Below are 13250 nucleotides of genomic sequence, written 5' to 3' on the forward strand. Positions count from 1 at the left end.
TAAAGGAAGTCTGGTCATTTTCAGGATAAAACTTTATTTACAAAACTGCAACTCAGTCTGTTTCAGTATCACTGTTGACAAATTGTCTATGGCAGAGACATTAGCTGAGGCGATACATTGATTTTAGCTATATGTAAAACCAGAATCTCACCCTATCCCTGCTTCCTGTTTCTGTGTGGTTCTGAGTACAGCTTAAATAAGAACAAATTCTCTTTACAATGTACAATGGCTTAAACAAACCACCTCTCTAGTTTCTGGGTTTTTTTTTTTTTCCTATTTAATGGTTTGGACTGAGACTATTCATCTAAAATTTGCTATTTACAGAGAAAGCCCTAGAGAAGAACAAAGACAGAAGTTCAGTTTCTCTGGCTTTCATAATACAATATCCATATGATTTTAGAAGGTAAATAAATAATATTGGTAAACAGTATATATTGATAATTTTCTGATAAATTCATTTAACATATTGAAGAATCAAGAGGATTCCTCCATACATTTAAAAATTCATTATATTTCTTGACTCACAAAGTATTGTTCCATATTAAAGTAGTTATCACCAAAATAACATATGATAACTAGTACCTATGGAAACCTATTAGCTTGTTTTTTAAAATTCTCTGTTAAGCTTTAATTCCAGGTTGAGCATCACATATATATGCATGGTTATATGCATGAACTTATGTGTGGGTACTAATGCCCCTTATTCAGGAATGTAAAATAATGGTACCCGGCAACTAGTTTAAGAAAAACTTCCCTACATTGGGAGGTAGCTGAGTGACATGTGAAAAAAAATCATCTCCTATCTAAATGTAAGAATACACCTGTTATTGGGTAGAGGAATAGAAAGAGGAAGAAGAAGTATAATAGAAGAAAAGAACTACATTGGCTCAGATTAAACTCAGGTAATTAATTTAAGACAGCAAATAAATAAATCAACAAATGACCAATTTTTGTTTTCCAAAAAAAGAAATCACTGGAAAATCCTTACTAACAATTTTAAAGTTGATCCATTAAGACATATTTTAAATAGTAAAACGTTTGACTATTTTGTCTGTCATAATTCTATTCATCTAATACACTCCTCTGCTGAGATATCGAACACATCTTCATCTGTGCTCTCTTCTATCTCTGGCAAGTTGCCCCAAAGTAGGAAGTTAACACCTGGAAATAAAAGTTTATAAAATTATTTGGTGTTCACTACAGTTAGATGAAACCTTTCATGTTAACATTCTTCTATTAAACCATAGTGTTAGCAGTAAAGAGGAAAGCTATGAAAGAATGTACCACAAATAAAATTATATAATATTATTTATATAGTGCATAAATATTCTTAAAACCCTTTAAAGCAAGGACTTGAATCCTAGAATCTTACAAAAAGACCTCAGGAGTCCTTTTACTCAAACCCTGCCACCAGCTACATTATGCCATGATAACTTTACAGTGATACTTTTTCAAATCTATTTTAATGATTTTTGAGAATGGAGAGCTCACAAGATCCTTTTAGATTAAGTGTCTCTTTGGAGGGTTCAGGGAAAAGACCTGAATTAATCTCCCCATCTCCTCAACAAACAATGGAAATAGCTGGTACCTTTTTTCTGACAATACAAAAAGAAAAAGCAAGGTTTGGGAGCCAGTTATAACATACATAATCCTTAATGTACGTGAATTTTAGTCTAGAGGCTGTGAAGATAGAACTGTAAACTTTAGATCAGGTAGTAGCAGTCCATATAATAAACAAAACAATCTAAACCCTCATTGTGAATGCATAGTCAGATTTCATATTAAAGAATCTAGCACTGGTATTAATATATAGAATAAGAGCACATATATGGTAAAGAATAAAGAGATGGTTTATTCTGGGCAGGTACTATATTATAACTCGAAAGCACTAAATTGAAAAAAATTAACCTTTAGACAAGCCAATGAAGTCCGATAAGAAAGCGAATCTCAAGCTGTCCAGTTGGCAGTGTGGGCACAGGGAGGACTCAGCAAGTCCAGACACTCACTCCACACATACTGAGATTGTGGCCCATGGTGGGATGGAGTAAGCCAGGATTTGGAGACCTGGTCTGAATTCAGTTTCCACCTCCTACTTACCAGGACACCATGGGTGTTTTTACTACTTTTATTACAGATGCATGCAACCACAGACTATGTATGTTATTGTTTTGTGTATATAAATTTTTACAATATGCTAGTATTGTATGTTTTCTAATTTGCTTTTTCATTAAAGATATTTTTGAGATCTACCTATGTCCATGTGTGCAGATTTAGCTCATTTCCTTTAATTTCCATAGAGTATTTCACTGTGTGAGTGAAAAAAAATCACATATATTGCAAGTATGACCCATCACTCATCCTTTCCTCTAATTGCCCATTTTAAACAGGTGCCCAAGGAGACATGTACAAGAACGTGCACTGCTGCATTGTGGGAACAATCAACTGTCTCTCTTGGTTGAGATACTGGGATCTAATCAGGCAAGAAGTTAGCAACTATTTTAGCGTATAGAAGACTATCATATTATTTTCTGCAATTTTTTGTGTGTGTTTGAATTGTTTATAATAAAAAACACCTTTTTCCCAAGAATAAACGGTGTTTTGCTTCTGGTAATAAGCATTGAATGTAATGGACAATTAGAACCCATAAAGGCCTATGGAGAGCTGAAATGAATGTGCCTTTGAGGGCATTTGCCAAACCCAGTGACTTTGAATTGAGGTTCCCCAAGATTCCTTAGAAAGTTTAGGAAGTCAGGTTTACATGTGTAGGCTAGCCTAGAACATAGGCTTCTTGGGGCCCTTTTAGTCTAAACACTCTAGAATTTTATAAAGCTTGTGTTTGTATTCCTTTGATGCTGCTGATTCAGGTGTGTCAAGGACAGTTCCAACAGCTATGAGAAACCCTGTTTTATAGCAAATGTCCAGAAAATCCTGCTTTAAATCATAATATTAGGGGGAAGTTTGATATTCTTGGAGTCAATACACAGAGACACGAGTAGCTCAGCACAATTGGTTCAAAGAAGAAAAAATAAACGAAGAGATTGGATCTGACAGAAGCAGCACCTTCCTCTCTCTGTTGAGAAGGGAGGAAGGAAATCCTGTGATACATCTGTTTCTCATGGATTAGATTCAATGCAAATGGAAGAATGTTAGGCTTTTATCTTTGAAAAACTGACCAATATTAAAAAGTAAATCAAAATGGAAAAATATCCACCTTATATTTTAAATTACATGAAGCAGGGAAAATGTCAAAGCAGAAACTTCCTTTAATGTGTCCCCTGAGCAGCACAAATATAAAGCTAGAAACCTAAATTAGAAGACTGTATCTCACCTAGGGAAGTTCAGGTAAGTCCTTGCTCAAAAATAATGTCCTTCTTAACATACTAGAGCCTTAAATTAAGAACCACACCCTCCTGAGAGCCACAACTAAATGCCAGGTGATTAAAAAAAAATCAGAGTCTCTAAAAACCCAAGCATAATTGGAGGGTTTAAAGACCCTGACAACCTCGTTTACAATTTGTGTTATTTTTTTTAGTCTGCGAAGGCAAATCATACTTTTAAAAAAGGAATATATTTTAAGTTCTGAAAAAGACTAAAACATGTATTAAAAAACCTGAGTGCTGGTGCCAACTTGGACTGTCCATAAAGTTCTTTAAACTTGTTCTATAAACTTTAATTTGCATTTAAAAAGTCCCACTAAATGCCAACTTCATCTGCTGCATAAATAGGTGTCAGACATTGAGAACATGTGTTCTGTAACAAAACTGAATGACTCCAGACAATATAAAATGTATGGTTAAAATTCATTTTAAGAATTGGTTGTATATTTTCCTACTAAGTAAGTAGTATAACACATTGGTATTAAATATTTCCTTGGACTAAAATTCCATCATAATTTGTTAATATAGATGTCAAAATGAAGCAATATACCCAACACAAAAGTTACCTAGTCATCTCTCCTCCCAACTCCCTATGGCCCCAGGCTCCCCATCGTCCCTTTTTTACACACACACTTGACCATTAAACCTAAAATCTTCCAAAATTCTCTGGGGTCATAATATGTATCAAGGCAGCAATTTAGAGCAATTAAAATGATAATTTAAAAAGGCCCAAGAAATCCAGCCAACTTTGAGGCCCTTAAATGCAATGATCAAAATAGAAATGGCAATGAATTTTGGCTAGCAGTGTCCATAAGTGAATGTTTGGGATAATATGATTGATGTTTCACTTTAGTGGATCCAATGAAGGTAAGAAGGTCTCAGAGGGAACCCTAAAATGATCTACTGGGATTTCCACTTAGATAGTGACAGACAAATGTTAGAGGAATGTCTGAGTCAATTGTTTCTTACCAGTAGAGTCTAGTCTGTTAATACTATAAACTGCCTGGCTGTGAAACATCCAGAAGTGTCCGTTGTTACAGGAAAGCAGGCAGGAACAACATGGAACAATCACATGATAACCTACAATGTTCCCACTAAAAAAGAAAGTAAATATTGTTAGATGCCATGTAATACCTGGCCATGTAAGCATTTCTATGTGTTAATGTAAATAGATAATATAAAGATCCTATTTCCTCCTAATATTCTCCATTGCTGGGATCTTACGGATGCAAGTTACTCTAGCAGTGATTACAGTTCTATTGTCAAGTGGGAAAATAGTCTTGAAGTTAAGTGAAATAATACTAACACATCTCTATTTCTTTGCTAGCATTATTTTACCCGTTTTCCCTTCAGAAGCTAGCTTCTAGATGGCATAAAGTTGTGATTTGTTCTGTAAAGCACCCCAAATTGATGTGCTGTTCACACAAAATATATTAGATAAATTCAGATCTGTGGGTATAAGGTTTTTGCTATCCCCAGGACGGTGGCAAGTTGGGTTCTTATATGTCCCAGTTCCATTCCAGCACCTAAACACTGTTTCAACAGATGGAGGAACAGGAAGACAGCCCAAGCCCCTGTAAACCAAATATGAGCTGGCTGTTCTAATTTTATCTTCAGTGTTTTTGAGGGAATTCAGAAAAAAAAGCAAATGCACAGCCTCTAGAGAAAGTTGCAAAAGCTTTTACTGTCTTCAGGATTATGCATCTGATTAACAGTACCTTACTCTTCCACAGATTTTCTCCCTATCTGGTTACTATTAAATGGAGTGAATATACAGGTAATGTTTTAGTTAGCACTGTTTTTTTAAAATGACAACATGACCTGCTTACACCTTGAGTTGTAAAAATCTTATTATTTCTCACCCAGTGAGATGTGGGAGTCAGTCATTTTTGTGAGGCTCTATAAAAATACCATGTGAAAGGTAGCAGTCCACCTAAAATATGTCTTCTAATCTTAATCTGATTGAAAGGCAAACAAATGAAAACAAAAGTTGTTCTTGGACTTTGTAAGACTATATTGCAAGAGTAAATTCTATGGCTTTAATTACTACCCTTATTCATTCAACTAATGTTTATTGACTTTGTATTCTGTGTTAGGTACTATTCTAAATGCTAGGAATATAGTGGTAGACAAGGTTTTTGTTCTCATGGAGCTAATATTCTAGTAGGGACATGTCAGATCATTTTGCTCCCTTCTTAAAACCCCTTCAGTGGTTTCTCATTGGCCTAAAATGAAAACAGTAAACTCCTTCATACCAAGGTCTAGATCTGCATTGTCCAAATGTGGCTATTGAGCCCTTGAAACTTGGCTAGTCTGAAATGAAATGTGCTGTTAAGAACAACACATATACTAGATTTGAAAGACGAAGAATAAAAAAATAGAAAGTAAAACATTTAATTAATTACACATTGAAATAACAGTATTTTGGTTATATTGGGTTAAATAAAATACATGATTAAAATTAATTTCACCTGTTTCTTCTTACTTTTAAAAATGGGGTTACTAGAGCCCTGGCTGGTATGGTTCAATGGGTTGAGTGCTGGCCTACAAACCAAAGGGTTACTGGTTCAAATTCCAGGCCAGGGCATATGCCTGGGTTGTGGGCCAGGTCTCCAGTAGGGGGTGCATGAGAGGCAACCACACATTGATGTTTCTCTCCCTCTTTCTCCCTCCCTTTCCATCTCTAAAAATAAATAAAATCTTTAAAAAGATAAATAAAATGGGGTTACTGGAAATTTTTAAATTCCAGCTGCAATTTGCATATTTCTACTGGACAGCGCTGCTCTAGATTATATGTTTTGACTCCATCTCTAATCTACTCCTACTGCTCTCCCCAGGTGTTCACAGTGTCTTTACCACACTGCCATCATCTTTCTATTCCTTGAACATTTTAAGATTTTTCTTGCCTTGGGTTCTGTCTAGAACATTCTTTCTCTGTCTCCTTCTCATCCTTTAGGATTCAACTCTTGTTACCCTCTGTGGGAAGTCTTCCCTGATCATGCTATCAAAAATAGCCCTTACCCAGTCTCGCAACCTCTATGATTCTGTCATTATTATTGCTTCCTTTGGAGCACTTCTTAGCCTATTCAATGTCTCATTTATTTAAATACCTTATTGACTGATTGTGTTCCTATTAAAATATGTTCAAAGACCAGTGTCTTTGTTTTATTTCCTGTTGTCTTTCCAGCCCCTATAACAATGACTAGCACCTGGTAGGAGGACCTCATTATACAATTTGAATTAATGAATAAAATTAAATAGTCATTAGCATGAAAGAAGAGTTTGCTAATTTAAATTGTTTGGATTACAATTTATAATCCAAACCCCATTTAAATGAGAAAATCTAAACTTCTCTTTAAAATGGGATTTACAACACTCACATTTATCTCTCAAAAAAGACCTGGCTCTTCTAGCTTAGTGGGTTGCAAGCAGGCCTGTGAACCAAAGGGTCATGGGTTTGATTTCTGGTCAGAGCATGTGCCTGGGTTGTAGACCAGGTTTCCAAGTTGGGGCTTGCGAGAGGCAACCACACATCGATGTTTTGCTCCCTTTTTCTCCTTTCCTTCCCCTCTGTCTAAAAATCAATCAATAAATCAAGTCTTAAAAAAAGATAATAGTAATAGCTTTGATCTGTGTGGCAATTTATGGTTTATGAAGCCTTTTAACATTCATAATTCATTTGATCTTTACAAGTCTATAAGGCAAACACCAAAGATATTTTAATTTCTATCTTAAGAAGACAGTTCCTATCTTCTCAAGTTTATCTTAAGATATAAATTAAATAAGGAAACAGTTCCAGAGGTTTAGAGGTTTAGGGAGTTTATTCAAGATCACATAGAGAGTAAGGGTAGGGTCAGGGCTCAAACCTGATTTTTATAACTGTAAATCCAAGTGTCTTGTTCCTCTAAAGTATACTGCTTATTTTTCTAAAAATTCAAGCAGATATCTGTCAATGAATTTTTCTTAATTGTAAACTTATTTACAAATTTAAAGTGTCACAAGACCCTTTAAAAAAACAGCTCTAAGTAACAAATGGTTTTTCAATGGCTCTTTGCACAGGTTATAACCAGAGCTTGATGCAGCTCGCTGAACCTTTGTGTCTGCTCTGGTGTCAACATCCCCCTCCCAAACCCAGGACTATGTGGAATATTGCCATAAGTACCATTTTAAACACGCGATGTCCTTCAGTTTACATTTGCAGATTTCAGTGAAATAGCATCTTCCAATTAAGTCCACTGTGCTGGAGAGGAGAAAGTGTACAGATAGTCAAGTATACTTTTTTAAAATGGTAAAACACATACAATGTAAGATTTACTAACTTAACTATTTTTAATGTATAGTTGAGAACTGTTAAATGTATTTGCATTGTCGTACAACAAACCTCCTGACCCTTTTCATCTTGTAAAATGAAAACTCTATACCCACTAAACAATTCCCCATTACCTTCTTCCCCTAGCCCCTGACAATCGTCATTCTATGTCCTGTTTCTGTGACTTGGACCACTTCAGATACCACATATAAGTAGAATCATGCAGTATTTGTCTTTTTGAGACTGGCTTATTTTCACTTAGCATAATGTCCTCAAGGTTCTACCATATTATATAGCATGTGACAGGACATCCTTCCTTTTAAAGCCTGAATAATATTTCACTGTAGGCATATAACTCATTTTGTTTATTCATTCACCCATTGATGGACATTTGGGTTGCTTCCACTGCTTGGTTATTGTGGAGAATGCTGCTAAGAACATGGATGTGCAAATATCTTTCTTAGGTCCTGCACTGAATTCTTTTGGACATATACACAGAAATGGGGTTGCTGGATCATATGGTAATTCTATTTCAATTTTTTGAGGAACTGTGATGCTTTTCCATAGCAGCAGCTCCATTTTACACTCCCATCAACAATGTACATGGGTTCCAGTTTTTCCATATCCTTGCTAGCAAATATTCTTTTGATTGTGATTTAGTATGAATTTTGGACACCCAAAGAGCTAAAAGAGAGTCTGAAGTAGAACTATAGTATATTTTGTAGTATATTTTGTCAGAGTCAGTTAATATTTGTGACCTCGCCATATGACAAACCTCTTGTGTTCATCAATTCACACACATTAATCCATACTATTATAACCTCTACAACAAAGTGAAGACAATAGGAAAGACTTGACTCTTCTAAACTCTGGTCTAACCTCTAACAATGAACATATCTGAGCCCTTCTTATGATTGTCTTATATATATCACTATTGTAAAGATGAATGGGTTAATATTTTAGTCATAGCACCTTTGTAATAGTAGGTTCCAGATTTATTGTCTAGTGCATTTTTTTTGCAACACACACACACACACTTAATATTAACATACTTATCGTTGCAATATGTGGCTTTGTCATTAGTCATGCATACACTTGAACCAATGCAGAAAAGATTTCAAAGGAGTAAGGGTTCTAAGCTTTCACTATATTGAAATTTTAAAAAAGTTTTTATCATAATGAAATTCATTTTAAAGTAGTATGACTATTAGCTGCCTCCTCTGGCTTCCATCCAAAGAATAGTTATTCACTCATATTTTGGATAATTACTCTTTCACTGATAAAGATTCAATAAAGAGCTAAATCTTGAAAATCATGTAAGGGCTATGTTGATTATGGAAAGAGAAATTACCTTTGAGAACTAGAAAACGGTATATTTGTAAAATAAAAGGTATCTTTCCAAATAGAAAGCAAATTCTTAAAAACTCTACCACCAAAGTGTAGTGACTAAAAACAGAATTGAAAAAGACTGAATTACAGAAGTGATTGAGTGATATCCAAAATAGGTTTTATAGGAGACAAGGATTATTTTAGGGCTGTCTCTATTTCATCCCATACAAATATAATCTCTCATTCAGAAATAGATGTTTGAGAAAAGAATACTGGATTATATGAACAATCTGATTGAGCAGACCAATTGCAAATAACAATAGAAAACTATGAATTTTTTGGTGTAAAACTATGGGTGAAAACAGAAAACCTGACCTCTCTAAAAGTACAGGAAAGCTTCCCTGAATTTCTCTGGAGTCTAGGTCGTGGCCTGGATCCAGTGAGATAGGACAATTGGGTAGGGCTTAGCGCCAGGGATCCAATTTAAGGGATTTGGTCACGTGACCAGGAGCATTACATCAGGAGACTGACCACTCTGGCTAAACCACAGACTTTGTCCAGACAGTCTGCCCACTTAGTTATACTCCAAGGGGTTCATCAGACTGGTGGGAGTGGTTGGAACACCAAAATAATGATCTCCTTGTTGACTCCCAGAGGTCCAAGCCATCAAATCTTCCCATTTAGTTAAAGGCTACCTTTGCCCGCCACTAGCATGACTTACTTGGTAGGAGGGATGTCTGTAGAGAAAAGGTCTATTTCAGTATCAGCCAGCAAAACAGCCTTCATTCCCCTAGAGCTGAGCGCTTGTTTACAGAACTTGCAATACAGGATGGACACGTACCGGTCCTTGAAACTACAACTGCTGGTAGACATGGTGTCCCAGGAAGGATGGGGGGTGGGATTTTGAAAATGGAAACGAGGGCGAGATCCCTCCTAATTTGATTCCCCAGGCTAAAAATACACTTGCGAAGCCCCAAGCTTTTCTAATCCCTGAAATTGGGAAGGAAACGAGTTCTTTTCTGTTTGCCCCTGGAAGGGTAATAGTAATATTAACTGAGTAGGAGCAGGAGAGCAGCAGTAATTCTGGCTTTCCTTTTAACTCCCCGGGAAGGGAGTGGAGTTTGAGAAGGGGAGGGCCAGTCGGCAACTAGCTTCGGAAGCTTCTCTACCGTTTTCCCTCCCTCCCATCTACTCTAACTCCCGCCCCTTTAGCAATTCCCTAAGCGTATCCAGTACAATCTCTTTTAAAACTTCTTTAGTAAGCCCCTCCCTCGGAGAACTGGCATTTGTTTCTGTCGGATCGCAGACTAAATCTCCCTACCCACGCCTTCTTTTTGGAAATCTTTCTCCTTTCCCCAGGATTCGGAAATCCCGAGCTCTTCCCACCGGGACGATCCCTGCTTCTCTTCAGTCCTCCCGCGACCCTTCTCGGCTCCGCTCCTTCGTCGGATCCCGCTACACTTATCTCCCGGCAGCCCTCAGTCTTCCGAGTGCCAGCTCTCGCGTCCCCCTCCCCCGGTTCTCCCTCGTGCCCCCAGCCTTCCCCGCAGGTCTCTCCCGGAGCGGCCGCTCGAGAACGTGCGGTGGAGGTGGTGGGGCGGGGCGGAGGTCGCTTTTTGGGGCTCAGTCGGCGTTGGTATCTCTGTCACTTAACACGTCGTTTTTTGCCCCCTTCTTCCGCTCTCTCTGCTTTTCAAACCGTCAGTTTGAATTTCCAGCGCCGCGCACCGATTGGGAGAGCTAGAATTCGCCCACGTCCCACATTGGAGGGCTCGGGAGCCCCTGATGAGATCTTAGTGGTGAGAAGAGCGTACGCCCCGCCCCAGTAACGGTGCCGAGATCAGTTCGACTTTCTGGTTGGCCTAGTACGGCTCTGCCGCTATTTTCATTGGCGGATTCTGTGAGGTTTGGGCGGGTCCTCCTCGTGAGAGAGGCAAGACGCCCTTTGCGCTTCTTATTGGAAAACGTTCTACAGTCCACACTAGTCTCTACTCTCTATTGGCCAAAATTCTCCGCAACGCCCCTCCTCTCACCCCTGTCCAATTGGTCGTACCTTTTCTCAAGAATTTGTGTTTGGTTGTTGGTTCCCACTTAATCCCGCCCATTCATTCTACTTTAGGGTTTGGCCATCGGGGGAGGAGCTTACTCCGAGACTGCGCCTCTGTAGTGCTAGTCACGCCTCGAAGTTTAGCCAGTCCCTCCTCCTCGTTCCTGGACTCTCGGGATCCGCTATTCCTATTGGCTATAGGCCCCATCGGTCAATAGCATGCGGGCGGTGATTGGCAAAGGGGTGGGCTCCGCTTCCCGGCGGGGTCCTGCGGAGTTGGCGGAGGCTCCTGAGGGGACTAGGGGACCAATCTGCGTAGGAGCGGGTGGTGGGGAAGAGAACTCTAAGTGGAAAGCTGAGCCGGGGGCCTGGGACCCGTCGCGTCAGAGCCAGGTAAAGGCTCCCTTCCTCTCCCCTTTCTTCTTCCCGGCCGCGGGGCTGCAGCCCCGACCGAACAAACCTGGGCTGGGGCGGAAAGGAGAGGGCGCGGATGCTGCTTGCTGCATCGCTTTAGCGGTGACGCCTGGAATTCCTCAAACCCCCCTCCTTCGCAATCCTTCAGAACCATTCCCTTGAGACCCAGTGCAAAACTCCGGGTACAGCCTGTAATAGTTGTCAGGACTGCATCTCTCTCTGCCCTTCACCGTACAGCTTGGGGCTCTGCCTTGTCTCACACTCCGCCGCGCAGCCCGCACCCAGCCCCCTCCCCAAGTCTTCTGCACTCGGGCAGCCTTGGTCCAACTTGGGACATCCCTCCTTGGCATCACCCGAAACCACGGGCTGCCCTTTAACCCGGTCTCCAAGCCCTGGCGGACAGCTGGGTTACAGCTCTGGACCCAGGATGGGTGTTTCGCACTGCTTCCGGGGCTCGTCCCGGGTCCCAGCCCCTGGCCCGCCCGGAATGGCTGGCTCCTTTTCGCGCTTCGGTTCCCAGACGCATAATATGGGTCCCCAAAGTTGCTAACATCCTTGCGCTCCATGTAACATCGCGGCCCTCGGTAGTTTCTTAACGCCCCCTCCACCTTTAAGGTAATCGTCCCTTTGCCCTTTCCCCGTCTTACAAGCGTGTGCGGGAGCTCTAGCTACCCCGGGTTCCCGTGTAGCCTCAGGACCCCACCTCTCCGCCCGATCCTGCTTCCTGCCGGCTCAAAACACCTCGCCGTCTCTGCTCCTTTTCCCAGTCTCCGTGCGGCCCTTTTTCCGGGAGTGGGCAGTGGGAGACACCGGCGGGAGCCTCCTCCTCCCGGCGCAGAGAGGAGGGAAAGGGGAGGCCAAGGAGTGAATGGGGCAGCTGCGGCACGCCGGGGAGCGAGGCGCCGGGCTCTCCTCTCCCGCCGGCTTTCCTCCCGCCTCCTGGGCCAGAGCTGGGGCGGGATCTCCTCGGGCACCTCCTGGTGCGCGGAGTTGGGACTGCGACTCTCAACGACCCCCCCCCCCCCCCCGCCCCACACACCCTGGATTGGGTGCGGTATCTGGGATCTCTGGGCTTGGGTGACAAAAAATGTTGGGCATAGCATTTAGAGTCACTCTCATCCCTTGTCTTGGAGCAGGCGACGGTTGCCTTCCTCCTCCCGCCTCCCGGTTTTCCCGACTCCGACCCTCGCCTCTAACCCGTTTCCTGCTTCTGCCGACCACATTGTTTTCCTGGTTGTGTCCCGTGCCGAGCAGGCTTTTTCCTGCAGATCCCCCCCCCCAACATTTTGCTGCCAAGAGAAGCTAGTAACCAAAAACAAAACAACTGGGAGGAGGGGCAGGAGGGAAAGAAAAGTTGTGCCCGGGTGGCTTGTCCCTCCCCGGCTTTGATCCCCTTTGATGTCCAGGGAGTTGCCCCGCCGGGGGTCAGGGGCCGAGTCGGAGCCTGGTCAGTGAGGGCACCCTACGGCTGGCCGCTGCCCAGCGCTGACGGGGCTCGAGAGGCCCGCCGAGGTGCCGCAGTCCCCACCCGGAGCCCCGCGTTCCCGCCGCAGTCCCCACCCGAAGCCAGCGCGGGCGGCTGCTCAAAAGTGTTGTCTTTCAGCCTTAAAACAAAATCTAGAGGGAGCTTCCCCACGTCGCAGCGCCGATCTCTCCCGGCTGGGTGGCGTTTCTCGGTGATGAATGGGCCGTGGCCCGGCTAGGAACGCTGTGCCCTACCCCACCCCTGCAGCGATTAGGATCTGGGCCACGGCTGATCGCCCCCTCCCCTTTT

At 41.7% G+C, this 13250-nt stretch overlaps 2 protein-coding genes across 11 annotated transcripts in view; one reads left to right on the forward strand and one right to left on the reverse strand.

The window, feature by feature from the left end:
• Positions 1-14: 14 nt before the first annotated feature.
• FAM72A (family with sequence similarity 72 member A) lies at positions 15-10583 on the reverse strand. Its single transcript, XM_045841339.1, has 4 exons — positions 9737-10583; positions 7540-7617; positions 4347-4471; positions 15-1161 (listed from the first exon to the last, which is right to left on the reverse strand). Exons 1-4 carry the CDS (start codon positions 9886-9888, stop codon positions 1067-1069), a joined length of 450 nt encoding a protein of 149 aa, XP_045697295.1. The 5' UTR covers positions 9889-10583; the 3' UTR covers positions 15-1066.
• Positions 10584-11308: 725 nt separating this feature from the next.
• SRGAP2 (SLIT-ROBO Rho GTPase activating protein 2) overlaps positions 11309-13250 on the forward strand; it is a 243238-nt gene continuing 241296 nt past the window's right edge. For all 10 annotated transcript variants that reach the window (XM_045841327.1, XM_045841328.1, XM_045841330.1 and 7 more), the window contains exon 1: positions 11309-11455. The gene's annotated coding sequence lies outside the window, so the exon portion shown is untranslated. The remainder of the gene's footprint in view (positions 11456-13250) is intronic.

The sequence above is a fragment of the Phyllostomus hastatus genome, unplaced genomic scaffold (assembly GCF_019186645.2).
Source record: "Phyllostomus hastatus isolate PE091 unplaced genomic scaffold, TTU_PhHast_1.1 phas_contig_36, whole genome shotgun sequence".
Classification (NCBI taxonomy): domain Eukaryota; kingdom Metazoa; phylum Chordata; class Mammalia; order Chiroptera; family Phyllostomidae; genus Phyllostomus; species Phyllostomus hastatus.